This window comes from Aspergillus terreus, genomic scaffold, assembly GCF_000149615.1.
Source record: "Aspergillus terreus NIH2624 scaffold_9 genomic scaffold, whole genome shotgun sequence".
Taxonomy (NCBI): domain Eukaryota; kingdom Fungi; phylum Ascomycota; class Eurotiomycetes; order Eurotiales; family Aspergillaceae; genus Aspergillus; species Aspergillus terreus.
The window spans coordinates 1214252-1240006 of NT_165932.1; the positions used below are offsets into that span (position 1 = coordinate 1214252).

Genomic DNA, 25755 nt, shown 5'->3' on the forward strand with positions numbered 1-25755 from the left:
ATATACGTGCATGCACAACGTGTTTACTGTTTGTATCTCAACGCGGGTGATATTTACTATGATACCTTTCGCAGATCTCATTGCCCTGTACTCGATATTTTGATGTTGATTTACTGTTATACCCATTACATGCGCAAGTCTTGTATTTATCAGCTACGTTTGGTTACTTTGCATCTTGACTCATGTAGAAGACAGCACCATCAGATACGACCATTGGGTATATTCATGTACTATACATAACAAACAAGAAACTCTCACCATTTCACCCCCACCTTCTTAGCCACCTTCTCCGCAACACCCATAAACGCTTCTCGCCGTGCACTGCGCTCCTGGGACTCCTCCGCAACTACTGTGGGCACTCCCCGATCCGCATCCTCACACACCCTCGCATCGAGCGGGATATCACCTAGAAACTCGACCCCGAGCCGTCGACACTCCGCAACAACGCCCCAATCCTCCTCCGCGCCGGCATGCCCATGCTCATTCTCCCCATGCGAGAAAATCTTCGTCTGATGTCCGCACTGCGGACACGCAAAGAAGGCCATATTCCGCACCATCCCAAGCACGGGGACATCCATGCGCTGGAACATGCCAAACCCGCGGACGGCATCCCGCAGCGCAATATCCTGCGGCGTCGTCACGATCACCGCCCCATCCACCACCACCTCCTGGTTGATGGTCAGCTGCACATCGCCGGTGCCCGGCGGCAGATCGAGGAAGAGCACGTCCAGCGGGCCCCACGACACCGAGTGTAGCAGCTGGTGCATGGCTTTGGTGACCATCAGGCCGCGCCAGGAGATCGGCGTCGTGTCCATGGGGATGTTGGAAGAGTTTGCCGGTGGCTCGGGTTGCGGGAGGAGGTAGCCCATGGACATGGACTTGAGGCCGTAGTTTGTGAGTGGGACGAGGCAGTTTTCTGTCCTGTCAGTGTCCGGTCTGGTTTGGAGCTTGTGGGAGCGCGGAGAAGGGCATGCGATGCTTACTATCGTCGAGGCGCGGCTCGCCGGAGAGATTGAGCAGGGTGGGGATGGAGGGCCCGAAGATGTCGGTGTCGAGGATGCCGGTGCGGATGCCGCGGCGGGCGAATGCGAGCGCCAGGTTTACTGTCGCGTTATCAGCGCACTGCGTAGACATTGAATGTGGATGGGTAGGAAGGAGCTACCTGCTATGGTGGACTTCCCGACGCCGCCCTTGGCAGACGACACGGCGATGACTTTCTTCACATCGCGGATCTTGCGTTTCTCGGGGAGACCGCGGCGGCGCGGGAATGACGGAGGCGTGCCGGAGCGGGGGAGGCCCTGGGCTGGTCAGAGCGTGTTAATGGGGGCGGAATAAGGTGTACACACTAGTGGATTATCATGCTGGAGGACGCGACACGCCGAGAAGAGTCTCCGTTGTATCATGGTGGGAAAGGTGGTGTAGATGATGTGCATGCATTGAAGTCCGGCCAAGAATGGCGATATTGCCGGGAATAACGCTCACCGCCGGCGGAACTAGCGCTTTCGAGCGGGTCCGGGAGAGGATTGGGAAAGCTACGCCGACACCGCCTGCGGACTTTTCGACGGCAGAAAAATAAAATAAGAAAAAAAGTTCCCAGCCGGCGGAGGATTTTCAGGCCGTCTCTCGACAACAGATACATTCTCTGCACCATGGCCAAGTCGCTTGCGGAGCAGATTGCGGAGCTGGAGGATCCCACTCCTAAAGGTGTGTTATGTCTGGTTTACGGTGTGGGCGTGGCTGATTGCGGTTAGATTTTGATCCCGAAGATTTGGATTGCGGTGCGCCGGACAGCGACGATGAGGGTGGTAAGGCTGCCGATGAGAATGCGGGCCGCGAGCACTATCAGGCTGTAGGGTGAGTGTTGAATTTTCTTGGGGTGCTGTGCTGGGTGCTGATTTTTGCAGCAAAGCGAAGCTTCGCAAGCAGGATCCTATCGAGCTGGGGAAGCAGTACGCCGGGTCGCGGATTAGCAGAGATGCGCTCGAGGCGGAGAGCGATGATGATCCGTTCCAGGCTCGCTCCGACGATGACGAGGATGATAGCGAGGACGACGAGGACGACGAGGAAGGCCTCGAGCTGGGGAGTGAGGATGACGAGGACGAGGATATTTCCGAGAGTGAGGACGAGCGGCCGCGGTTGCAAAAGTCCAAGGGAGAGGGGAAGCCGAAGAAACAGCTGGACTCCGATGAATTGGAGACAGATGGGTCGGAGGGGGACAGCGACGACTTGGATGGATTCGACGACGAGGACGACGAGATACCCTCTGACGACGAGGAGGACGAGTCTGAAGAAGATGAAGAGGATGAAGATGAAGATGAGGATGATGAGGAGGAGGAAGACTCTGGCCGTCGAGCCAAGTCCTCTGATGATCGGGAGGAACTGCGTCGACTGATGGCCTCGGACCAAAAAACCATCGCGGCGACCATCTCCAACGCCGCCAAGGCCGACGCCGCCAAAGGAAAGGCTGTCAAGCAGCAACGCGCGACCTTCGATGCGCTCCTGAACACCCGCATCAAGCTTCAGAAGGGCCTGACCGCAATCAACCAGCTAGCCATCGCAGCCAAGGACACCGAAGAAGTCGACCAAGAAGCCGTCAAGTCCGCCGAATCGGCCGCTCTCACCCTCTGGTCCACGCTGGAAGACCTTCGACTCGCGCTCGCCGACGCGCAGGCCCCCGATGGCTCGAAGAAACGCAAGCGGCCCGAGGCCGTGACGCCGAGCACGTCCTCCGCGTCGTTATGGAAGCGCATGACGGACCTCGAGTCAGACGCCCTGGCGCACCGGCGCACCATCCTGGACAAGTGGTCGGCGAAGGTGCGTGGCTCCACCGCCACGATACCCAACGCCCGGGGTAAGCTCCTGGGGTCGGCCGCAGGCGGCCAGCAGACCATCACGGCCGTGCTCGATGCGCAGGTGGCCTCGGAGACCGGCGACCGCGCCGCTAAGCGCGCGCGTCAGAAGAGCAGTGCGGGCGACGACGGCGATGACGAGCCCGTCTACGACGACACGATCTTCTACCAGACGCTGCTGCGGGAGCTGGTCGAGCAGCGCATGTCGTCTTCGGACGCTATCACGAACGGCATCGACACGCTGCACATCCAGCTCCCCTCGCGTCTGTCTGTTCACCCTGTGACCGGTATGCGCAAGGACAAGGTCAAAAGAGATGTCGACACTCGCGCGTCCAAGGGCCGCAAGATGAAGTACGATGTGCACGAGAAGTTGCAGAACTTTATGGCGCCGGAGGATCGCGGCTCGTGGACCGTTCATGCTCGGGAGGAGTTCTTTGCCTCTCTCCTTGGAAAGTCTGCGAGTGGGTTGCTGCGCGAGGGAGATGATGAGGATGCCAGTGCGGCGGAGGAGAGTGATGAGGACATGGAAGAGGGCGGACTGCGGTTGTTCCGGTCTTAGGTTTGGTTGGAGTATGCGATATAAAACATATGTTCTACTTCTAAAGCGAGCTATTTTGGGTGCATGTTTGGATGTAGATAGTTATAGATATTGTGCCCACTGTGTTGGACACAACAAGTTATCTTCCATACATTTCATTTTCATCTGAGTTGTCTCCCATGCTGGTAAGACATGGTCGGCCTTAGCGAAGATTGTCTGCTCTATAGACAGGATATGAAAATAGTAGATAGGTATTTCCTCGGCCATAAGTCTAATTACATTTTGTCTATAGATAATGCCGTCCAGCACGCTGATTAAAACAACATAAAACCACCTATCAACACCACCCAGAACCAGATTTACTCAAAGCAACACAGCCCCAACCAGCCCAACAAACGCACCACCGATAGGAATCAGACTAGCAGCAACCCCGGCAGTCACCACCGGCGCCGGCGCCGACGCCGACACCGCAGATGTCGTCGCAGTGCTCGAGGCGACATGCGATGTGAAAGACGGCGTGACCATTGGAGACGGTATTAGAGCCGTAGGAGAGCTGTTGGAAGAGCTGCTGGAAGGGCCATCGGGGCCGTCGTCTGGGCCTCTGTGAGGGCGTGGCTCAGGCTCAGGAATTGGTTCCGGCATAGGATGTGGTTCAGGCAACGGAGCTGGTTCGGGGACTATAGGATGCGGTTCGGGCACTGGGCGGATGGGAACAACCGCCTTGGAGATGCCATTGCTGAAATTGCTGGCGATGGCTGTGGCGGCCAGGAGGGCCATGGGGAGCATGTAATGCATGGATTGTTTTCGGCTGATTATAGAGTTTAGGGAGTATATTGACGATGCAGTGCGAAGAGGTGGATGGAATGTTTCAATTGCAGCATTTGAAGATTTTGTGATATTTTTCTGCAGTGAAAAATGATTAAGGACAGGCTAAGTATCTACTCCTGTGTGTTTGGCCCCCAAATCGAGGATACAAGCATCCCGCAAGGCGCACTGCCTCCTGAGCGGGATGGAAACTAACGAAAATAGCCTTGAGCTTCAGCCAGGACCCTTAAACTATGATCATGGGGCATTAAGCGTCCTAGCAATGTGCCAATTAGGGCTAGACGGAGTTGGGCAGTTTCATAGAGATTTGAAGGGCAGCAGAATCATTTCACCGATTCTTTCTGGGCAGGGCGCTCTCGTTCATAACGGAGAAGCACTCACTCTATCCTCCGGGTCAGGGTGAATCAACGCAGTCTAAGAAGCTCACGATATTAGCATATTGCAGATGGTTCAAAGGGACCAACAGTACCAGAAAGCCAAACCCGCCAGCATTCGCAACCGCATTCGTCATTTCTAAAATTCCGGTAGTTACCAAATGTTTTGGCTCGCTTTTATATAGCGAGCTCACCTGTATATCCAACCCACTTTATGCGGACTCGAACCCCGAGAGTATCTATAAGCCATGTCTTGAAGGGCATCTTGTAGTTGATGATTGGATTGTGACTTTTCGGGTTATCTCTAGTGTACAAAAGAATGCGAATGATCTTCAGAATCAGTACTAATCCTATTTATTATATTTCCTGCATGAAATCTATATCGCCAGTTGCAAACCGAGGACTAGCCTATACACTAACGGCCCCTAGCCCGGCCGAAGTCCCGTAGGCTCACTGCTTCCGAATCTACGGGTCCCAGAGATCTACCATGCCATATCCATAGAGGCATGAGAAGGATATTAAATTCTATCCACTTGGCTGCATGAACAACATTGACTACTCCTGTTGTTGCAAGCCACACCAATCAGACGAGCGTGACCACGTGACGAGAAAGGGACTCCCCTAAGCCCCTGAAACAGAATGAACGTTCAGACATGTGCAGTGCATCCTGATCAACATGACCAGAACGCGGCGTCTACTTCGAAATAAAGAGATCACGTACTCCGCCGCCAAAGAAGACGAATCTAATATCCTCTATCGGTTAGGATATCATGATAAACAAACCCAGTTCTTCGCTCATCTTCGCGAGCGACGAGATCGGATGAAGGTGATTGCCGCTCACCACCTGGGGTTACGATCATCGAATGGCTGTCGCGTAGCGGACCAAGAAGATTGGATGCATGGTAGCTTCAACGTTTGCATCCCAATTACGGTGGGTGATTGGGATGGAAAACGCGTCCTCATCCGTTTCCCTCTTCCGTATCGCATCGGTGAGGAGACCAATCCTGGCAACGGAGATGAGAAGATTCGGTGTGAAGCAGGCACCTATGCATGGCTGCAAAGAAATTGTCCAGACGTCCCGATTCCGCACTTGTATGGATTTGGCCTCTCGACTGGTGAAACTGTACGAAGGTCGATATCACTCCCTAGCGCCCACTGACTGTGTCTAGTTCACGCGAGTCCAGAATCTTCCCATATTCCCCCGCATGTTTCAGCATCTCCGCCAAAAGGTTCTCTCATGGCTTGGCTACCAAACCCCTTCAAACTATGCTTGGCACCAGCTCGGCAGCCACAATATCTCTGATGGCATTCATGGCGCTGGTTATCTTTTGGTGGAGTACATAGAACCCACCCAAGGAACTATGCTGTCAAACACGTGGGCTCACGGCAGGTATGATAAGGGTTTGCGGGCAAATCTATTCCACAGCCTCTCTAGGATCTATCTGAGCTTCTGTCGAATCCCCCTGCCAAGAATAGGTTCTTTTATCATTGACGACGATGGAGGTCTTCGCTTGATGAATAGGCCTCTCTCCATTGAGATTCAACAGTTGGAAAATGAGAAGATTCCAACGTACATCTCTCGAGACTATACATATTCGACGGTTAACTCCTATATTAGCGATATACTTGCTTTTCACGACAGTCGCTTCCGAAATCAACCCAACGCCGTGAATGACCGGACAGATTGTAGTTGCCAATTAGCCGCCTTAAGTGCAATGCGCACGATAACTCCTGCCTTCTTCCAGAGGGATCTTCGCCGGGGTCCGTTTAGCTTCATGCTGACGGATGTTCACCAAAGCAACATCTTTGTGGACGCCGAATGGAATATCACTTGTCTTGTTGACCTAGAGTGGGCATGCTCCAGGCCAATAGAGATGGTCGAACCTCCATACTGGCTTACTAGCAAGGGGGTCGATGAACTGGACGCAGCAGAATACAATTCTGTCCGAACAGAGCTGATGGAGATTTTGGCAGCTGAGGAGGAAGCCCGGACCACTCTGTCGAGTAATGAAGGGGGCTTGCCGCGACTTTCGGATGTGATGAATCGAGCCTGGGAATCGGGTACGTTTTGGTACACGCTAGCCCTCTCTAGCCCTTCTGGCATGTTCACAATCTTCGACCAACATATAAGGCCTTTATTTTGCCCCAAGTATGGAGACATGTTCAATGCGATCATGCCATTCTTCTGGGAGAGGGATGTGGGCTATATTACGGACCGTAAGCTCTCTGACAAAGAGGAGTACGACCGCAATCTTCGACAGGCCTTTGGATACACTGATTCAGACAAAATACCTGTCTAGACTTGTCTGTTTTGTGAACTCTCCTGTCTGCGGTCATCTATTGGCCATTGGCGATTCCAGCTCCTCATTTCTTGTCAGGCTGGTCATCAACCTTGATACTACAGACCTGCAAGAGGAATAGATCACGGCTGTGTTCCGTGGGCTGGGCTTGGGCTTCTCGTCCTTTCGGGGTTAAGTAAACCGATGGTCGTCAACACCTTCCATGATCTTCTGTTCTTGTGTATCTCGCAGATATAGAAAATTAGATGAGCATCTGGACAAAGTACTGGACATCGATTCATGACTCAGCAAATTATGACTTGCCTAGCCACGCTCTGCCTCTTGATTCTGAACATCGATCCGACGACACGACCCTGCTCTAGTCTTGGGATAGAGTGAACGTGGTTCAGCATCCCCTTAGAGTCAAACTCTGGCCGCATCACTAGTCCCATTCCTGAGCACCGATTAAGGCTGAGACGAGGAAATCCTCGGTTATGGCTGCTCACGCAAGGGCCGAGGGCGCGACTGCTCCAACAATATTAATAATGCTGAGGCTAACCATGAGGCTCCTAGACCCGTCGTGGCTGAGAAACGGAAGATCCCGATGACATGTCCTCCGTCTCATCCGGTTGGCTGCGAGTCCAACTGCACGCTGATAGTCACCTTGTGGCTGTGCGTCGAGACGTGGGGATACTAAGAAATGGGTCCAAAACATCCTCCACAGTAGACTCGCCTCACAGAGTATTCTCAGGATACATCACTCGGTGAGAATACGTTTGGTTCTACAGAACTGAACTCTTGCGGGTATTCTATGGAGTATGGAGATGACTCCTGAGCTGAACGGCGAGCATGCTGTTTGGTTGACTCGTAAGATTCATTTCCCCTAGTTTGGCCCCCAATGTTAGGGCTTTATATGATTTGTTATGGACATGAGGAGATCAGCATGGACAGCCTCGTCTAGCCCTATCAGTGTCAGTTGGGATGTGCCAGTGGACCCTAGGGGCGAATACCTCATGCTGCTAACTTGTGCTAAGCATGCCCACGGGTCCCTTTTCCCATCATGGCAAGGTAGCCTTGCGGCTGGCCAACAGACAAAGATTTATGACAAAATCTCTTGACTTCCCGTTCTCCTCCATTTGAGTCATTCGCACACATTAACCCCTTGTTCCTTGATCTCCACCATCCACACATACACATACCCCTCGGCGTGGAAGCAATGTCAGTCGACTACGGCCCGCCCTATGGCTTCGCCCTCCGCCGCATGGACGGCTGCCTCGGCAGCGAATCGAAATGCTACGCGACCTGGGGCGGATATTGGGGATGCTGTCCTGGCGATGCTGTCTGCCCCGGCGCAGAGAAATACATCCCGAACAACATCTGCTGTCCGACCAGCGCCAACTGCACGGCTCAGCTGCTGGACCAGCCGCACTGCGCCAACACATCCTGGAGCATGTTCTACTTCCAGGCGTATTTCTGCTGCGAGCCGAATCAGTACGGCTTCTGGACCAGCGAGGACATCAACTACGGGAACTTTGGCTGCTCCGACTCCATTCCCAATAATCCGAACTATACCACGTTGAATCCCGTAAAGCAAGGTCAGTGATGATCCCTTGGTATATTCAGGATCGATTCTGACCGAACTTCTCAGGCTCGGCATCCGGCTCTGCGATTGTCTCTACGATACCCCCAACGTCGACCGCGTCTTCGCCTGCTACAGACACTTCGACGTCGACTGCTACCTCGATCGGCGCTGCGTCCGGCGGCTCGTCGACCAATACCGGAGCCATCGCGGGAGGCGTTGTTGGCGGTGTGGCGGGCGCTGTCCTCATCATCGCCGCGCTGTGGTTCTTCATGCGTCGCCATCGCGCCTCCAAGGCGGCCGCTGCGCCCGCCATGGCGGCTGGTCCGTTCCAGCCGGCCGGCCCAGAACACCCGCAGAGCACACCCGACTCGACGGCTTACAGCGGTGTCAAGTATGGAGAGCTCGATGCATGGAATAGACCGTCGGAGCTGGTTGGGTCGAATCCTAAGTCGGCGTCTCACGAGTTGCCAACATAGCATTGGTCATAGTGCGTTTGTTGAGCGAGGATGTACTGGATGGTACTTTCGTTTCGCAGAGTTTTGTATAGGAATTGGGGGTTCAATTCCCGGATTTATCTTCTACTTGTATATATTTCCATATCTTTCTATGTCATCATTGCCACGGCATGTACATAAAATCAATCATGACAGGTTTCTACGAGAACTCATAACGCTGTAAGCATGTTACAGACAAGCACGACGCGAAGACACGCAGGCTCAGCGAGAATAGAGACAAATAAAATTATTCAACGTTCAGAATACAGTTGGAGGGAGCTAGGTACATCATATCAAAGACAGGTCCTGATAACATACCCTCCGTCCAATTCATGGTCGTAAATCATAAATCCGTGCTCGGATATCATTTTGGGTATCAAAGCTCGATATGCGGTTGCATATTTGGTTCTTCATCGAAAGCTCAGCTCTCATGCCTCAACTTAACCAACTAATAATCTCGACTGTTAGAAAGGAAGTTCCGTCGGCGCAATAGTTACATTCCAGAACTCACCATCCAACTCATCGCCTACTGGAACTTCGCGAATGCGTTTTGTCCTTGGGAGGCGTGTAGCGCGGTAGTACCTCTCCCTGACACGGTCGTTCCCATTCAAAGTCGGTCTGCCTCGTCAATCCCAACATCCTTTCCTCGACCGCGCGCTGCAGTCTCGAGTTCCTCTCGAGCTCTTCTTGCGGAGAGAGGAAGTGAGGCAGACCGTTCCAGTCGACGATAACAGCTCCGCTGACGTCGTTGTAGCCCGGAAGCGAGCTCACTTCGCTTGTTGAGTCAAGCATTTTTTGGTCGTCAAGTGGTAGTGGTGTTTCCTGGCTAGGGGGTTTATGGTCGGAAGGACTCCAGTTGTCCGCAGGGGGATCGATATCCTGCCAAGTGAATGCAGGCTCTTGGGATGAACTGCTCGACTCCGGTTCAACTGGTGCTTGGATGTCTGATTGGACAGTAGCGTGTGAAGTGTGCTGTGGCCGTGGAATTCTGGTCGATTGGGACTCGTGCTGACTCTGGAGAGAGTTGGTCCTTCTTACAGGGCGGCTTCCTCCTGCTTGCGATGGAGAGCGCTGTCGTCTTGAGAACCACGGAAACGACATGGCGACCGATGAGAGGAAGATCACGGCACAGAGTTTATATATTCGGATGATTTGTCGGACAACTGACAAAAAGGGACATCAGGAAGGACACTGGTCCAGAAAGGGGGGGAAGAACCCCCCTTGCCCATAGCTCATCGGGATTCAAGTGGCGCCGTCTTAACCTCGGGTCCACGGCCCCATTCGCTGACTTTATCCGGGATACCCTTCAACCTGGCCGCATTTGATCGACGATCCACGAGGCCATGGATGTGAGAGAGCAGATTGGGCGGCAACTGACTCGGTGACCCGTTGCAAGTCCAAAGCTTGACATTTCCGGTGGTTACACGTGGACTGCTAACGTTGATCCGCCGTTGTGATGCGCGGTCTAGTCGGCTTGCTGCCCAGGTAATCCGGGGGATCCCTGGGTGCCTAATCCAGGGATTCCAGATATGTACAATCTTTGGCGCACGCCGTGTACTATCGTGTGGAAACCAGGCGATCAGATATTGCATCAGCGCACACCCATTGGTGCGATAGGTCAGCCGCCAACGGTGCTGCATCAAGACGTGCAGGATTCGGTCATCATACATTCCGAAATCTAGCATCCGCTACCGCGGTGGCCTCTCACCGCTCATGCGAGTTTTACGATGGGCATGAGCCATTGTCCAGCTGCTGGAGCAGCCCTCTGCGCAAAAGTGATCGGGGATTCCCGGGTCTATAGGGGTTACTTGCATGGTCTCCCTTGGGAACTAGGAGTCGTCCAAGGCCTGGACTCCGTGGTCGATTCAATTGTGGACCAGATCCAGGGCGAGAAGACCCGCATCAGATAGACGATAGATTAAAGAGGTAGGACGCAAGGGAAGTAAGGTAGCAGTAAAGCTAATATTGCACCTTGGACAGGGCAAGTCTGTGGCCCCTACCAACTACTTTCCACTCATGATCTTTAGGGAGTTATCGAGAGTATGAGCCAGGCCAGTGATAGAACTATGAAGCGGCTCGTCGGGTAGATATGAAACATTGCCAATGCTTATACATTGTTAGAAGCATCGGGCTTACAGACAGGAGGACCCTTGCGTCTGTAGGCTAGTTGTCTGAATCTTCCTCATTCCAGAGCCCTCTTAACACTTGGATTGATTGGGCCACGTCCCATCCTGTCTTTGCCTCCATGCCCTGTAGCAAATTCTCGGCGGCCTCTTGATCCAGCTTGTGGCGAAGGACCCAGCCCCCTATCAATATAATTGTTAGTCGGCATACTACGAACAGGGAAAGTGGGAACCGAGTAGTGGATAAAGTGGGATACATCTCCTAGCCCGGAAACTGACAGGCGAGTTGGAATGACTTACAAGCCACTAAACTGTGACGCGCAGTGAACAGTGTATTTTCGGCCTTTGGGTTTGACTTTGCCAGACCCCAGTACAAGAAGTAGATGTCTGCGCATGGCTTTCTGGTTATTGGGCCAATAATGTTAGAATACGCTTGCCCACGGAGCTTCTGACTTGGTTCGCATTACCTCAATGCTTCTCGAATTTCTCAGATTTGCATATGTACGTGAAGGGCTCGAACTCTGCGTAAAGGCGAGAACGATCTTTGCAATATGGTAGTATTGGACGCCGACCACTGTACCACATGAGTATATGCCTTTTGTGTATGGAGGTCAAGAACATACCGTGGACTGGGAGCAGCATCCATATCTCTGGAAACCTTTGATGCATATCCTTGCCTCGCGGTACGAATCGGATTGGTCTGAAGCTATGCGGCTTCGTCGTGTTCCAATCTTCGATTTCCTCTTCTAGGTTGTCCAGGACGGCGGGGTGCGTCATCGTGTTGTTAAATGTGACCCTTAAGCAATTTGGCTAGCAGAAACACCATTCTGTTAGCACAGGCATAGTCGTCCGTTCTCGTGAAGGTATCTGAGCCACCGAAGCTTTCAAGGTTGGTCCGCAGTGGCTGTTGTGAGGTAAGGGATATTTGGATGTCCTCGCGGAGACAAAGCCATGCTGCTGCCTCGCCTAAACCGCCCGATGATCCGAAGTGTGACACGGTGTTCAGGATATGGGTTGTTCCTGTAAGATGAAATTGATTATCTTCCCCTGTGACGTGTAAGCTGGGATCGAAGTTTACTGTGTCTAGAGTGGCCTACAGTCCATTTCTTCCAATTGACGAAGAATGGCAACCGCGGCCAGCACAATATCATTTATTCTGTTTTCCGGGTCGGACAGAATCGGAATCAACAACTGAAGACAGCGGTTATGGTAATGCAATGCTTCTGCCGAGTTTGCAATCTTCAGCCGGTCGAGGTGTCTAGAAGAGAATGCAAAGATCGAGAATCTCAAGACTGGCTCAGACATGGCTCTCAATGGGACCTCGACTCCGAAATGTTGGTGAGGGTCTGTTGCATCGGCCTTTGACGGTTAATCAGGATTTCATAGCAGTGCTTGAGAAAGCTTCGTGGCAATGCGAAGACTCACCCACAAAGCCATGTTTTCCACAAAGTTGCGCATGAGCGTGGCTTCCCTTTCGTCTAATGGACTGGACTGTACTAAGTAGTCATCTGTAAGTTCAGTGCGCCTAGCGCCGAACAGAGCATCTTCAAGAGATTGATGTAAATCCGGACGACTTAAGGAGGGTATATCTTGACAGCACACATTGATGTCTGACGAGTTAGTTTGTATGGGTGTAGCGGTCGTTTCGGGAGCTCTATTTGCCAATATAGAACGCGCCCGCGGAAGTTGCGGAAGACTCTTTAAAGAGGTCACTGTCTGTCCAGAGGTGTGATAATCTTCCAACGCTGGGCCGTTGTTAACACAAGGATGATCTGAGGTGATATCCTCTCCGTTCTGTTCTTTTGCAGTAGCATCCTCGTACAAGCTTTCAATCTCGCGAGTTTCATCGTAGATTCGGACTGCGGAATATGTAAGTGATCGTCTCAGAAACTTGGTAAGATGGATAAGTACAAGGCCCTGTCAACTTCGAAGAATTCACTACCCGTGAAAGCGCTTGAAGTTCTTCATCATCCAGCTCCAATCCATTGCGGAACCTGACGTTGAAGCTCCTGCGACAGTGCACTCTCGCTAGTTCACAAGCAGCGCATGATGGGAGATATGAATCACCTGGAGTTCCGTATGAGCAGAATTTTCCTACAGCTTTACAAAATACGCACACTTCAGGTGACGGACTGTAGCCCAGTCAGCTGTCTGTAAAATATCAAGGACGTTAGCTTGACGCACCCCTGCATCTCTGGCTGAGAGGTAGATTAGTACTCGGCCTAGTTCCTCGTTGATCCGAAGGGAACTTACCATCCAACAGGAATACGGCTTCTCCTTTTCCCAATTGGAGTCATGGAGTTGCGTATCTCATAAACCCCGATGAGGCAGGACGGAAAGAGTTGCCGTGGATTCTGCGCGGATAGCTTGAGTACCCCGCAGGGACAGAAGAATAAACCTCCCAGGTAAGCGATCTTCAGAATAACTCAGAGCTTCAGCAAGGCATCAAACAGGTATAGCTGAGGAACTATGAGAGAAGAGCAAAGGAAGCACTGCTTGGGTGTTGAATGGGCAGACCTACTCCAGCCGGGGGTGTCTATGAGCGGGGAAAGTCTTTCCATGCGGGGTTTGGCCCTTTTCTCTCCGTTGGCAACTCTCTCCGCTTCGTATACTTCGTCAGTCGCCTCAAACTCGAGGTCCTCCGTACATGCTCCATATTTCGCTCTCATAACTGTCCTCGTGGTAGTATAGCCCCACACGGGCTTAGTTACTCTGAATTGCTTGTGCTTTTCAGAATAATCGAGGAACAGTTAGCCCCCTGCAAACCGTCACAATGCGTCCGACAATATATAAAGCACATCAGTCGCCCTCAGGTTCGAATTGTTTCAATCAGACTACTCGCAAATTGTCCTGCATATACCTCTTATTCCTTATCCGCAATGTCTATCCAAAAGCTCAAGGTCGGCATGGCAGGCTTAGGCCGTGTGGGCAAGATCCACGCCAACAACTTCCTTCATCAGACCCCTCGCGCAGAGCTGGTTGCTGCATTTACCCCTGATCCGAAAGAGATCGCCTGGGGCAGACAACATCTGGAGCCGTACGGGGTGACTCTGTACGATGACTATGAGAAAATGTTGGAACATCCTGGTCTTCAAGCCGTGGCTATTGGAACAGCGACATCAGTGCATGCCGAGGAGACCATGAAGGCTATTGACCGTGACCTCCATGTGCTTTGTGAAAAGCCCTTGTCCACCGCTGTGGAAGTGGTATGTCTATTCTCAGTCTAGTGTAGCATCGGCTAAGGTACGAACGCGCCTATTAGTGCAAAGCTGTCGTTCAGAAAGCGAAGACCAAACCTCACCTGAAAGTCATGTGCGGCTTCTCTCGGAGATTTGACGATTCATACCGTGATGTCTACAACAAGATCAATCAAGGGCTGATTGGTCGGCCATCCATCGTCAGAAGCCAGACATGTGACAAGCTGGATCCTTCGGGATTCTACGTCGCATACGCTGCGTGGTCTGGTGGTGTCTTCGTTGACATGTCCGTCCATGATATTGACCTCACACTGTGGTTCTTCGGTGATGATGCCATTCCTAAGAGCATATCTGCGCATGGAATCACTGCTGTGCAGCCGGAGCTGAAGAAATACAATGACTACGACAATGCGGTTGGTATCGTGGAGTTCCACAATGGCAAGATTGCCTACTACTACTGCTCGCGCATGATGCCCCATGGCCAGGAAGATACTACCGAGGTCATTGGTACAGAAGGCAAACTGTCGGTCAACATCAACCCTCAACATAATTTTGTCAACTTCTACCATCCTGGAGGTATTACTAGAGAAGTGCCAAACAACTTCATCGGTCGTTTTGGGGCTGCATTCGTCAGGGAGGCCAACGAATTTACTGCGTCCTGTCTGGACAACACGCCTCTTCCGATCAAGTTGACCAACGCAGTCAAAGCCGTGGAAATTGGATCTTACCTCCAGGAAGCCCTGGTGACCGGCAAACAAATTCATTTTGACGAGGTCGGCAGGAGAGTGGAGAGGGCTAGCCTCTAGTGGCATCTACAACACAAGCGATTTGCGATAGCAATAGTATACCTGTTTAAATTTCTGTTCGTTTATCGGTCTATTCAATCCATCTTCACCAATATGCAACCTATAGCAACCCTTTAGGGCAGAGGTTGCCCCGCTGCGCAAACACTTTGTCGATTTCTCCCTCTGTATCATACCCATAACACCACATCTGTGTCGCCGGGTCACTCCACTGGTTGGGGCTATGAGTGAAGGGGAGACCCTTTGTCTCTGGCAACATCGCCTCGTCACGGGCTTGCTGCAATGGGCCATCGGGGAAGTGCCACAATTGCCCATTGAGCAGACTGGCCTCCTGCATCTGGCTAGTACGTTCAATCCGTACCTTCTCGTAGATGAGGAGAGCTTCCGGTATGTCAGATCGAGCTTGTATCTTTGTCAGGGCTCTGGCAAGAGCAACCCCATCTTCAACAGCCATTGCGGCACCTATCGTCACTGTTAGTACTATGCCAATATAGTGCTTGCATGAGGTATATCTCACCTTCCGACATATAGGGCAGCATAGCATGAGCAGCATCACCCAAAATGACGATCTTGCCAGATGCCCAGCGAGACAATGGCGTGCCGCTGAGAAGAGGCCACTTGATGGTGTTTTTGATAAGTCCGATGATCTTTGTAAGCCTATTGAAACTGTCAACTACAGTCTCCAGGGCATATTGTAGATGCGACGAGTCGACGAACCTTGGATCCCACCCTGTGAATTCGGCTCTCATATCATGCAAGGCAGTAAGTTGATTCCACGTCGACGGATCGGTGTCATCAGGATGAGACAGGACCATGTTGAAGGACTTGCCTGCACCGATTGTGTATGTCATGACATGACGTTTGTCCCCAATCCTGCATAGAATCGCATGGTCAGAACCGAGTTAAAACTCCTGTGGTACACTAGTCTCACCAGATATTCAGTGCTGGCTTTTCTAATAACCATGCCATATCGGGATCAGACTTCATCTTTTCCACGTCCACTGTGGCTCTGTAGGCAGCAAAGCCAGGCCGTTCAAGTGGCTTTTCAAGGTCACTGTGGAGCTTTCCTCTGGCGACGGACTTGATACCTAGTACAGTGAGTTTGATGGCACGCAGTGGTCACAGTAAAACATACCGTCTGCAGCGACAATCAGATCCGCCTCGTACGATGATCCGTCGGCAAGCTTGATACTCGGCATTTGCGGGTCATAGTCGATCACTCTCGAAGCCAGTTTGACTTGAACCCCAGCATCCCTAGCCCGCCTGTACATGGCAGAATGGAAGTCTGCCCGATGAATGACATAGTACGGGGCATCGAAGGTCTTGCGGAAGTCAGGAATCAAGTTGGTGAACCCGATGGTCTTGCCGCTTTGCCATCTCCGGAAAGAAATAGATCCGGGTTCAGTCACGTATGGCTCCAGATATGGTCCAAGGCCCAGTTTGAGCAGCAGTCTGGTCGAATTTGGAGGGATCTGGATGCCTGCGCCAACCTAGATGGGGTTAACTCACGGAACATTCACTATTCGGAGTGAACGGTCATACCTCGCCCAGTTCAGGCGTTTGCTCGAAGATGGTCACTTTATGTCCGCTTTGTTGGAGAGCGATAGCTGTAGCCAGCCCGCCTAGCCCTGCTCCCACCACGATAATGTCTAGTTTGAGCTTCGCAGTGGGAGGCGGCGCAGTGCCATTCTTGTTGAGCGTCTTGAGAAATTCCAAGCAGTTGCTGGGGTAGGTTGGGGCCTGTCACGATGGGTTAGTTTTGAAGCTTTATATAGAGCGAAGGAAATATACCTTCAGAGAAGCTACCGCTTCAGCCATCGCCGCCATTGTATGTTTTACCAAAATCTTGCACCGAGGGCAATTTTTCTGAGTAACTTTTTGTTGGGTTTAGAATATTCGTCTATGTCTAATATAGAAGGGATTCGACCTTAGCCGGAATATCATTGGAAGCACAGAAGGATGCATACCCGATCTCTCCCCGGGTTTCCGACATCCCCGGACAAGAGACCTGCACTACAGCATATATATGGCTAATTCTGATGGTGACTGGGTTAGACTAATTAGTCTAACAGGGAAATCGTCACAAGTTTCTAAAATACCAACTTATCCTACACTATGACTGTCAACACGGCCGATGCTCACGACACCACAGAGCAGCTGCTTCTAGATGTCGAGAAGAGCAACACTTTGCCTTTGTGGGCGCAAATGACGCGCCTGAACCCACCAGAGCCAAACCCAACCTGCATTCCATTTCTCTGGAAATACAAGACTATTCGTCCCAATCTGTTGCGGGCCGGAAAGCTCATCACGGAGAAACAAGCGGAGCGACGGGTGCTTATGCTGATCAACCCAGCACGAGGTTTGCTAGTCCACCTATTTTCCTTCATTATAACCTGTAGGCTATGGATACTAATCTGACTAGATGCACCGTATACGACCGACACTCTCTACGCAGGCCTCCAACTGGTCATGCCCAATGAAACTGCCCCCGCCCACCGTCACACTGCTTTTGCCATGCGCTTCATTATCGAAGGCAACGGTGGCTTCACTGCTGTTCACGGAAAGAGAATTCAGATGCAGCAGGGCGATGTGATCCTCACGCCTACTTGGAACTATCACGACCATGGCAAAGACGGGTCGGGCCCGATGATTTGGCTGGACGGATTGGATCTCCCCAATTTCCGTCATTTTCCCGTGCACTTTGTCGAGCATTTCAAGGCCCCCCGGTACCCTGCCGAAGACATCGATACGAGCACATCGCCTATTGTGTTCCCGTGGAGGGTGATGAAAGAGAAGCTGGACAGTGTCCCAGGGAAGTGGGCTACCCAGCGCTACCTTAGAGCTGATGGGCGCGAAGGTAAGATGTTCAGCCTTGATGCAGCAAGTTTGTGATACTGACGCATGATCTATAGTGAGTCGTGTCTTGGGAGGCTGTGCGGAGCGGTTGGATGGAGGCAGCTCGTCCCCTTCTCGTCGTGAGACTACGTCGGCGGTCTACCATGTAATCACTGGAAGCGGTTATTCGATGGTGGGTGAGCAGAGGCTCACTTGGGAGAAGGGAGACACTTTTTGTGTCCCATCATGGTACAAGTACGAGCATCATGCGGACGCGGGTGAGACGGTCTATCTGTATCGCTTTGATGACAAGCCCATGATCGAGGCCCTTGGTTTTTATCGGACACAAGAGATGGACGTCGAGAAGCTGGTGTCTGAATAGGTGGCTGCTTGCTGGGTGACATATATGATTTCTGTCATGTTAGTACTAGTGTTTATTGAAAGCTTTTGATGAAATTGTATACTGCACGTACTCTATTCTCTGAGTACCAGACAAACCCTAATCCTACGAGCCTGAAAAAATTGGCACCAATACTTCCCGATGTTTCCCCGGCGTTCCCGACGACCCCCCCGTCACCGTCTCGTCCCAATCGTTCCCCGACGACACCTGCAACTGGCGGAACTACCAGTGGCATACTATCAGTTGCCTGCTAAATCCTACGATGGAAGATCAGACCACCAGCACCCGCTCACCCCGAGATGCGCCCGCAATAAAACGTCGGCGAGTGGCTTTGGCCTGCGACTCTTGCAGGGCCCGCAAATCACGAGTGCGTTTAAACAGGCGATAATCAATGCTTAACAGGAGCAGAATGATACTGATACAGGCTAGTGTGACGGCGCGCGGCCGAAATGCTCACTATGCATTGATCTGGGGTTTGAGTGTGTCTATACTCCCCCGAGCACCTCTACGAATGTCATTGTCCAAAAGGAGTAAGGCACTTACGACGCCACTCTGTTGCATGAATATACAATGCTAATAATTGATCAAAAGCTACCTCAAAGATCTTGAAGGTCGTGTCAAGAGTCTCGAAGACTCGCTGTCTACGGTCCAAACCGGCCTCACCGGGCTGGCGTCGCGTCTCGACCAGGGCTATGAACCCAAGAACAATACGGTCAGAGTAGACATCCCCAGAGCCGAGTCGATGCCCGACCTCGCGGGAACCGAGGACTCGGTGGATGGGATGGGGACCGTCAGGCTAGCTGAGGAAGAGGATTCCGGCTTCTTCGGTACATCTGCCTCCTCTTTCTGCTGCTGGTTGCGCTGACGATACTAGGACCTTCGTCAAATGTGGCATTTTTGCGACACCTGACACGAGGTATTATCAATTCCGGGAAGGTACATGGCACGCTATCTACTTCTGCGTCGGATACCGGGGCCTGCGATGGGGGCTTCGTGAATGCCTCGCGGCCTCCAAGCCCACCGGGGAAACATGGGAGTCGACAGTTCAAGCGGGACAGAGAGAGCATATTTACTCTCCCTCCACATCAGGAGATGTTGAATCTCATCAACACATACTTCTCGGACACAGGGCTTCTTTTCCCGTACATATATCCGCCGACCTTTCTTGAGACGTATCATCAGATGGTGCGAGAAAACTTCAAGAAGGTTCGACGGACGTGGCTGGGGCTCTTAAACATGATCCTGGCGATGGCAACAATTACTAGAGCACCAGGTAATGCTGACGCAGATACTCGTATCTCTGAGTCCGATGTTTTCTATCAGCGCGGTCTCGCTCTATGTGGAAGTGAGATCTTGCGGGGGACAACCCTCGAAGTTGGTGAGGTCTTCGCTGTGGATAACTTGACCACATTCATTAATACATCGCAGTTCAATACCTTCTCTTAATGGGCCAATACCTCCAAGGTACTCAAAAGTCCGTGCAGGCCTGGACGGTCCATGGGTTGGCTGTCAAAGCAGCTCTTCAGCTCGGTCTTCACTCCCGCGCTGCGTCTAAAGCTTTCTCTCCACTGGAGCAAGAGATAAGGAAGCGTACGTGGTACGGCTGTGTTGTGTTGGACAGGTAAATGTCTACGTTCATGCATACTTGGCTTGTTCTAACGTTGAACTAGAACATTGAGCATGACTTTTGGTCGTCCAAGTGCGGTACCAGATAACTACGTGAAGCTGGACCTACCGGCTACGGCCAGTTCTATAGATACGATTCCCATCCAGGATAACGATACTATCTTCCTGTCCATTACATTTTTTAACTCTACCATGTAATGCTCACCTCGATCATCCAAGAACGCTGCTAACGTATCAATAGAACGCTGTACAAGCAAATGTGGAATGTCATAGACCTTCTATACGGGCAGAATCTTGGCTGCGACGCGCCACTCTCAGTCAGCGAGACTGTCGCACAAGCATTATCTGTGGAGCGGCATTTATTCGCCTGGGAGAAATGTCTTCCTGATTCCCTGCGTCTGATTAGTTCGGCGGGAATCAATGAAATCATCCAAGAGCCATCAGCTGACTTTCAGTTCTCGTCCTGGAAATTCCGGGTCATCTTAACGCTCCGCTACTTGAACCTCCGCGTGCTATTGCATCGTCCTGTTCTTGTGAGATTTATTGATGCTTGTGGCGGGTTCCAACCAGATGCGCAAGAACTCAAGCTGCTCCAACAGCTCGGTTTAAATAGCATGCAAATATGTGCGGAGTCGGCGATGGAAATCATCGATATTGTGCATAGTGTAGTGCACGAGTGCGGTCGACGACACAACCTCCTTGGGGCTTGGTGGTTCTCACTGTATTACAGTATGTTTGCGGGATGCATATAGATACTACGCCGCTGGATAAATGGCTAACCAACTAACTACAGCTTTTAATTCCGCTTTGGTTATATTGGGAATCCTCTGGGTCAGCCGCGAAGAGAGCATCACGGGAAAAACGATGGAGTCGCTGGAGCATAAGTCACGGCCATACCCGTACCGTGCGATTGCTGCTCTGCTCAAGCTTGACAGTGGAAACCGTATGATCGACCGCTGTCGTATATACCTCGAGCGGTTCACTAACACGCTGAATGTCCAGAGTGAGTCTACGCTCCTACCTAGCTCTTCGACGACCAGTACTAAGTATTTTGTCTTGTTTTAGCAGGCCAAGGGTATATGAGCGCAGATTCGATGTTTGGACAGCAGTTTGGCTATCCTTGTGAAGGTAGTGTGATGCAATCTACGGACTTTGATTTTTCGCCTCTTGGAATGGAGTTTGGCGAGTTCATGGTTGACGGTGACCTTCTGGCTTTGGTAAATCGACCGGAGCCATTGGCCACGGAATTTACATCTAGTCTGACATAGGATGCTCTTGTATCAGGGACAAGGTAATGATACTTTCAGGGGTTTGTGCTAGTACTAACCTGGGTCATCTCCTTAGTTACTTTAGTAATATAGGCGGCAACATCTCCTAGGATTTGTTCTCATTAGAAAAGTAGAATTCTCATGCATACCTTGGATGGCACGAGCTATGCATGAGCCATAGCTACTATCACTGATGATCCGGGGATCCCTCCCGATCTATCCCCGCCGGAATCCCTCATAAACAACCAAGCGCGGGACACCCATTAGGTTCTACGGTAATTATCGCCAGTCATACTACAACATGAGCTTGCCCTGGAAACGGTTGATTCGCTTTGTAGCCACGGACGGTCGCATCCTGCGCGGCGAGCCCATTGTCTCGAACGATGTCGACTTGGGCTTCGTCACCGAGTCCGATCAGATCCAGGCGCGGGTGATCTCCGGAGACGATATCTACGACACCACGGGCAAGACTCGAGTGACAGACGAGGTGGTCACGGTGAAGACGCTCCTGGGTCCCGCTGGCGCGGGAGGAGGTTCCTATTCTGCGCTGCGTGGGGTTAAATTACGCGAAGCACAGTAAGTGTACTAGTCTAGCGGTTCGATGGTATAGTTCGGAATGGAGGTATAAGATGGCTAACGCGATGCCACTGGGATAGTCCGCGAAGCAGGGCGTACGCCTCCTCCGTTCCCTTTCATCTTCTTCAAGCCGAATACGACGGTCCACGACCACGGCGCCCCGGTGGAGATCCCCAAGATCGCGCAGATGACCAGGCGGACTACGAGGGAGAACTGGTAAGAGAGTCTCCATCAGCTGTCGATGGTAGTCGTATTAACAGTTTGCCACGGCAGTGTCTCGTGATTGGAAAAGACGCCAAAAACGTCCCCGTCGAGAAGGCCCTCGAATATGTCGCGGCGTACACCGTTGGCAACGATATTTCCTCCCGCAAACTGCAGAGAGACCCAGCCTTTGCCGGTCGCGTGCCGCAATGGGGGTTCTCTAAGGGATTTGATACCTATGCGCCCCTGGGACCTTGTCTCGTTGCGGGCTCGGAGATTCCCGATCCCACCCAGTTGCATCTGCGGACCACGGTCGATGGGGAAGTCAGACAGGACGAGAGTGTGTCGGACTTGCTGTTTGACTGCAAGTATCTGATCTCCTATCTATCGCAGGGGACGACTCTGCAGAAGGGGAGTGTGATCATGACGGGGACTCCAGGAGGTAAGAAGAGTCGACTGACTTGGATGTTGATTGTTTTGCTGACTTCAGTAGGGGTGGGAGCTGGGTTGACGCCGCCCAAGTACCTTGTCCCGGGTACGCAGATGGATGTCCATATCACGAAGATTGGGACGCTGAGGAACAATGTTGTGTTTGCTTGATTGTCGGGGCTCGCAGTGTATATACAATAGAGTCAGTCGTACTATTAGACAACAGTGCTGTATGGAGTTGATGTCATCTGCATTGCACCACCAGAGACATACAGTTCACACATGCAGAAGTTCCATACCAAGCAAGCATTGCCTTATATATCCTGTCCGGCCAAGACCGACTTTCGCACTGACCGGCGAGGATGAAGCAAACCCCGCATTCTCGCTCTCTTGGCAACTCCTGGACGATGGACAACTGCAAACAATCGCATCAACTATACCCCGTCCACCAGATGACGAGATTCATGGATCCGTGACTGGAATCTCCACAGCTTCGTCAGAAGATCCTCGTCTCCATTGCACCGTCAGCCTGTGTGGTTCCTGACAGGCTGAGACCGTCTGTTCGACCGCATGACGACATGCGATCGACGTCTCCAGCAGGGGCTGTTCTCCACGTCCACCGCGTCTCGCCCCGTCGTGTGGCTTTGAGCCCGGAGATTATGAAAGGACCGCAGCAGATCGCATTCTTATAACAATCCGCCCACGTCTGAACTGCGGTCCGTCTGGTGGGCGGACTCCATATATATAGTGCTCTCTCCGGGATGCCCTTCTATCCCGGACCTACATCATGTTCCTCGACTTCCACAGCCGACTAGGGATCGGCTCGCTCGCTACAATGGTGCTCTCCTTCTTTGTCCGAGAGCGAGATATTGTCTCGCATAAACCAACGCTGCCACCGTCGTATCCATTGGCAGTCCGCAGTCCATACCTCTCAACATGGATGCCATCCGACCAGGTCCAGACTCTGCCCTACGCAGAGCCCCAGTTCTGGGCGGGTCAGAGTCTGACATGGTCAGTGATGGCACGGGTCGACGGCCAGGCTTACAGTCTGATGAGCGTAAAGAACCCCGGCGACAAGATTCGCCCGGCCATCGTTCGCAGCGCCGAGTACACTGCAACGCATTCGATCTTCACCCTCTCTGCGGGGCCAGTCATTTTTACGCTGGATTTCTTTTCGCCGATATCGCCATCCAACTATCTCCGGCAGTCTCTTCCATTCAGTAAGATGCTCGTTGGTCTGTAAAGTGTCGGCACTGATCTCATCACTCTAGGTTATTTGACTGTGACGGTCTCTGGAGCCTCAGGCAATGATATTCAGATATACTCCAGCATCGATGGACGGTGGACTGGAAAGCCACGAAATACAGCGCGGAGCTTTCAACAAGCCGAGTCTACCGCCATCTACTCGCTCAACGTGAAGAATGCGGTTCCTTATTCGGAGGAGAGCGACATGGCGACATGGGGCGATGTGATTTTTGCAGCTCGACCAACCTTCCGCTCGCGGCTTTCCTTTGGTTCAGGAAAACGCGGAGAAGTGCGCTCGCAGTTTGTGCAGACTGGGAAGCTCGCAGGAGACGAGCCCTGGGCCCCTGGAGGCATCGTCGCGCTGTCTCACGACCTTGGGCCGGTGATTGGTACTCAGTCTGTGAATTTTGCCGTCGGATACGTGCGCGAAAAGGCTATCAATTACCTTGGAAAGCCCTACACGGGCTACTACCGGGCGGAATACCCCACGACATCGCAGGCCGTCCGCTATTTTCTGGACGACTATCCCCAGGCCCTTGCCGAATCGCTGATTCTGGACGCGGAAATGTCCATAAGAGCTAAGGCGGCCGCCGGCCAGAAGTACGCTGATATTGTCACTCTGTCGGCACGGCAGGCATACGGAGGGATTGACCTGACCATTCCGAACGACTCCTTGGACACGACCGACGTGCTGGCCTTCATCAAGGAGCTTTCGAGTAACGGGAACCTCAACACCGTGGATGTGATTATGCCCGCATTCCCCATATACTACATCATGGACCCGAACTACATTCGATTACTGCTGGAGCCCATGATGCGCTACCTCCGCGCAGGACGCTGGCGACAGCCATATGTAATCCACGACATGGGTGCACACTACCCGAACGCCATCGGCCACGATAACCAGAAAGCCGAGCCGATGCCCATCGAGGAATGCGGCAACCTGATGGTCCTCGCATTGGCCTACGTGCGTGCTACCGGCGACACCGATTGGCTTGCAGAATACGTCGATGTCATCCGACCCTATGCAGACTATCTTGTTGATAACAGCGTCGACATTGCGAAGCAGCTGTCCTCGAACGACGCCGCCGGCGCCTTGGCCAATGAGACCAATCTGGCCATCAAGGCAGCCGTGGGACTAAAGGCCTTCGGCGAATTGACAGGGCTGAGCGAGTATTCCCGCATTGGTGAAGACCGCGCCAACCTTTTCTACACTCAGGGTCTGGGCACGGACAGAAAACAGTCGCATTTCGTACTGCAGTACCCAGACAAGCCGGAGTCGTGGAAGATCCCCTATAACCTGTACCCAGACGTGCTGTTCGACCTGAATACGTTCCCGCAGGAGGCGTACCAGATGAGCGATTTGTTCTTCAAGCGCGTGCGCGCGGAATACGGCGTCGCTCTGGACAACCGACAGGATTGGGCCAAGTCGGACTGGAACATGTGGCTGGCGGGGACGTTCACTGACACCAGTACCCGGGATGAGTTTGTCGATGACCTTTGGGCTTTCATGACCAACGGCAAGCACAATTGGCCATTCTCGGATCGCTATGTTTCAACGTCCGCGAAAGGACGCAGTCCTGGGGTGCCGGTCCTTTGTCGCTGTCGTCCCACAGTGGGAGGACACTTTGCGCTGATGGCATTGCAAGGGCCCGGATCACTGCAGAATGCTGTAGCGCGCGCGATGACCGGGGGTGATGGATTAACAGAGCAGCGGGGAGAAGAGCTGTGATCGGAACCGTGATTGACTTGGTATCATTTGTTGTCTTGTTTGGATTGCCTTGGTGAAGGGTTCTTTTGGATACTATGGAGTATATGATGTTTGTTGAGATAATGACGTGAATATTGAATATGTTGTTCGATCTCATGAAATAAAGGGCTCTATAGCAGCCCTATTCAATACAGCTGGAACAGTCAATGAATGAAGCCATCTCCATTATTGACAGTAGAGGGATGGAATATTCAAAGTCCCTTGCGCAGGCAAAGAAAAAGTGATGATAGAAGGAGAGCCCCTGGCTGCTGACATAATCGGTACGTCGTCGTGTTTCTCTTCTGGTCGTTCTCCCTCCGACGGCCTTCTTCCTCCTCTTCTTCCTCTCTCTCCTCTCGCC

At 52.2% G+C, this 25755-nt stretch overlaps 14 protein-coding genes across 14 annotated transcripts; 8 read left to right on the top strand and 6 right to left on the bottom strand.

Moving 5' to 3' along the window:
• Positions 1-254: 254 nt before the first annotated feature.
• ATEG_06702 (Mrp/NBP35 family ATP-binding protein) lies at positions 255-1134 on the bottom strand (the record flags this gene model as incomplete). The annotated part of the gene is made up of 2 exons (XM_001215880.1): positions 255-916; positions 984-1134. The coding sequence occupies 2 exons, from the start codon at positions 1132-1134 to the stop codon at positions 255-257; spliced, it is 813 nt and encodes a 270-aa protein (XP_001215880.1).
• Positions 1135-1649: 515 nt separating this feature from the next.
• Positions 1650-3408, top strand: ATEG_06703 (AATF family protein; the record flags this gene model as incomplete). Its single annotated transcript, XM_001215881.1, has 3 exons — positions 1650-1704; positions 1752-1854; positions 1905-3408. 3 exons carry the CDS (start codon positions 1650-1652, stop codon positions 3406-3408), a joined length of 1662 nt encoding a protein of 553 aa, XP_001215881.1.
• A 342-nt stretch (positions 3409-3750) lies between these two features.
• Positions 3751-4723, bottom strand: ATEG_06704 (uncharacterized protein; the record flags this gene model as incomplete). The annotated part of the gene is made up of 2 exons (XM_001215882.1): positions 3751-4290; positions 4640-4723. 2 exons carry the CDS (start codon positions 4721-4723, stop codon positions 3751-3753), a joined length of 624 nt encoding a protein of 207 aa, XP_001215882.1.
• Positions 4724-5262: 539 nt separating this feature from the next.
• Positions 5263-6886, top strand: ATEG_06705 (uncharacterized protein; the record flags this gene model as incomplete). Its single annotated transcript, XM_001215883.1, has 2 exons — positions 5263-5709; positions 5756-6886. The coding sequence occupies 2 exons, from the start codon at positions 5263-5265 to the stop codon at positions 6884-6886; spliced, it is 1578 nt and encodes a 525-aa protein (XP_001215883.1).
• A 1195-nt stretch (positions 6887-8081) lies between these two features.
• ATEG_06706 (uncharacterized protein) lies at positions 8082-8923 on the top strand (the record flags this gene model as incomplete). Its single annotated transcript, XM_001215884.1, has 2 exons — positions 8082-8460; positions 8514-8923. 2 exons carry the CDS (start codon positions 8082-8084, stop codon positions 8921-8923), a joined length of 789 nt encoding a protein of 262 aa, XP_001215884.1.
• Positions 8924-9460: 537 nt separating this feature from the next.
• On the bottom strand, positions 9461-10042 carry ATEG_06707 (uncharacterized protein; the record flags this gene model as incomplete). Its single annotated transcript, XM_001215885.1, has 1 exon — positions 9461-10042. One exon carries the CDS (start codon positions 10040-10042, stop codon positions 9461-9463), a length of 582 nt encoding a protein of 193 aa, XP_001215885.1.
• Positions 10043-11104: 1062 nt separating this feature from the next.
• Positions 11105-11841, bottom strand: ATEG_06708 (uncharacterized protein; the record flags this gene model as incomplete). The annotated part of the gene is made up of 4 exons (XM_001215886.1): positions 11105-11247; positions 11365-11461; positions 11532-11638; positions 11688-11841. The coding sequence occupies 4 exons, from the start codon at positions 11839-11841 to the stop codon at positions 11105-11107; spliced, it is 501 nt and encodes a 166-aa protein (XP_001215886.1).
• Positions 11842-12444: 603 nt separating this feature from the next.
• Positions 12445-13361, bottom strand: ATEG_06709 (uncharacterized protein; the record flags this gene model as incomplete). The annotated part of the gene is made up of 3 exons (XM_001215887.1): positions 12445-12923; positions 12976-13196; positions 13318-13361. 3 exons carry the CDS (start codon positions 13359-13361, stop codon positions 12445-12447), a joined length of 744 nt encoding a protein of 247 aa, XP_001215887.1.
• A 582-nt stretch (positions 13362-13943) lies between these two features.
• Positions 13944-15067, top strand: ATEG_06710 (putative NAD binding Rossmann fold oxidoreductase; the record flags this gene model as incomplete). The annotated part of the gene is made up of 2 exons (XM_001215888.1): positions 13944-14270; positions 14327-15067. 2 exons carry the CDS (start codon positions 13944-13946, stop codon positions 15065-15067), a joined length of 1068 nt encoding a protein of 355 aa, XP_001215888.1.
• Positions 15068-15167: 100 nt separating this feature from the next.
• On the bottom strand, positions 15168-16891 carry ATEG_06711 (putative salicylate hydroxylase; the record flags this gene model as incomplete). The annotated part of the gene is made up of 7 exons (XM_001215889.1): positions 15168-15526; positions 15582-15721; positions 15782-15937; positions 15996-16152; positions 16200-16554; positions 16607-16804; positions 16856-16891. The coding sequence occupies 7 exons, from the start codon at positions 16889-16891 to the stop codon at positions 15168-15170; spliced, it is 1401 nt and encodes a 466-aa protein (XP_001215889.1).
• A 642-nt stretch (positions 16892-17533) lies between these two features.
• Positions 17534-18281, top strand: ATEG_06712 (cupin domain-containing protein; the record flags this gene model as incomplete). Its single annotated transcript, XM_001215890.1, has 2 exons — positions 17534-17921; positions 17977-18281. The coding sequence occupies 2 exons, from the start codon at positions 17534-17536 to the stop codon at positions 18279-18281; spliced, it is 693 nt and encodes a 230-aa protein (XP_001215890.1).
• Positions 18282-19041: 760 nt separating this feature from the next.
• On the top strand, positions 19042-20990 carry ATEG_06713 (putative C6 transcription factor; the record flags this gene model as incomplete). The annotated part of the gene is made up of 5 exons (XM_001215891.1): positions 19042-19126; positions 19174-19677; positions 19728-19920; positions 20167-20654; positions 20719-20990. 5 exons carry the CDS (start codon positions 19042-19044, stop codon positions 20988-20990), a joined length of 1542 nt encoding a protein of 513 aa, XP_001215891.1.
• A 504-nt stretch (positions 20991-21494) lies between these two features.
• Positions 21495-22570, top strand: ATEG_06714 (fumarylacetoacetate hydrolase family protein; the record flags this gene model as incomplete). Its single annotated transcript, XM_001215892.1, has 3 exons — positions 21495-21769; positions 21850-22412; positions 22464-22570. The coding sequence occupies 3 exons, from the start codon at positions 21495-21497 to the stop codon at positions 22568-22570; spliced, it is 945 nt and encodes a 314-aa protein (XP_001215892.1).
• Positions 22571-23186: 616 nt separating this feature from the next.
• Positions 23187-25376, top strand: ATEG_06715 (putative glutaminase; the record flags this gene model as incomplete). The annotated part of the gene is made up of 2 exons (XM_001215893.1): positions 23187-23619; positions 23671-25376. 2 exons carry the CDS (start codon positions 23187-23189, stop codon positions 25374-25376), a joined length of 2139 nt encoding a protein of 712 aa, XP_001215893.1.
• Positions 25377-25755: the final 379 nt, after the last annotated feature.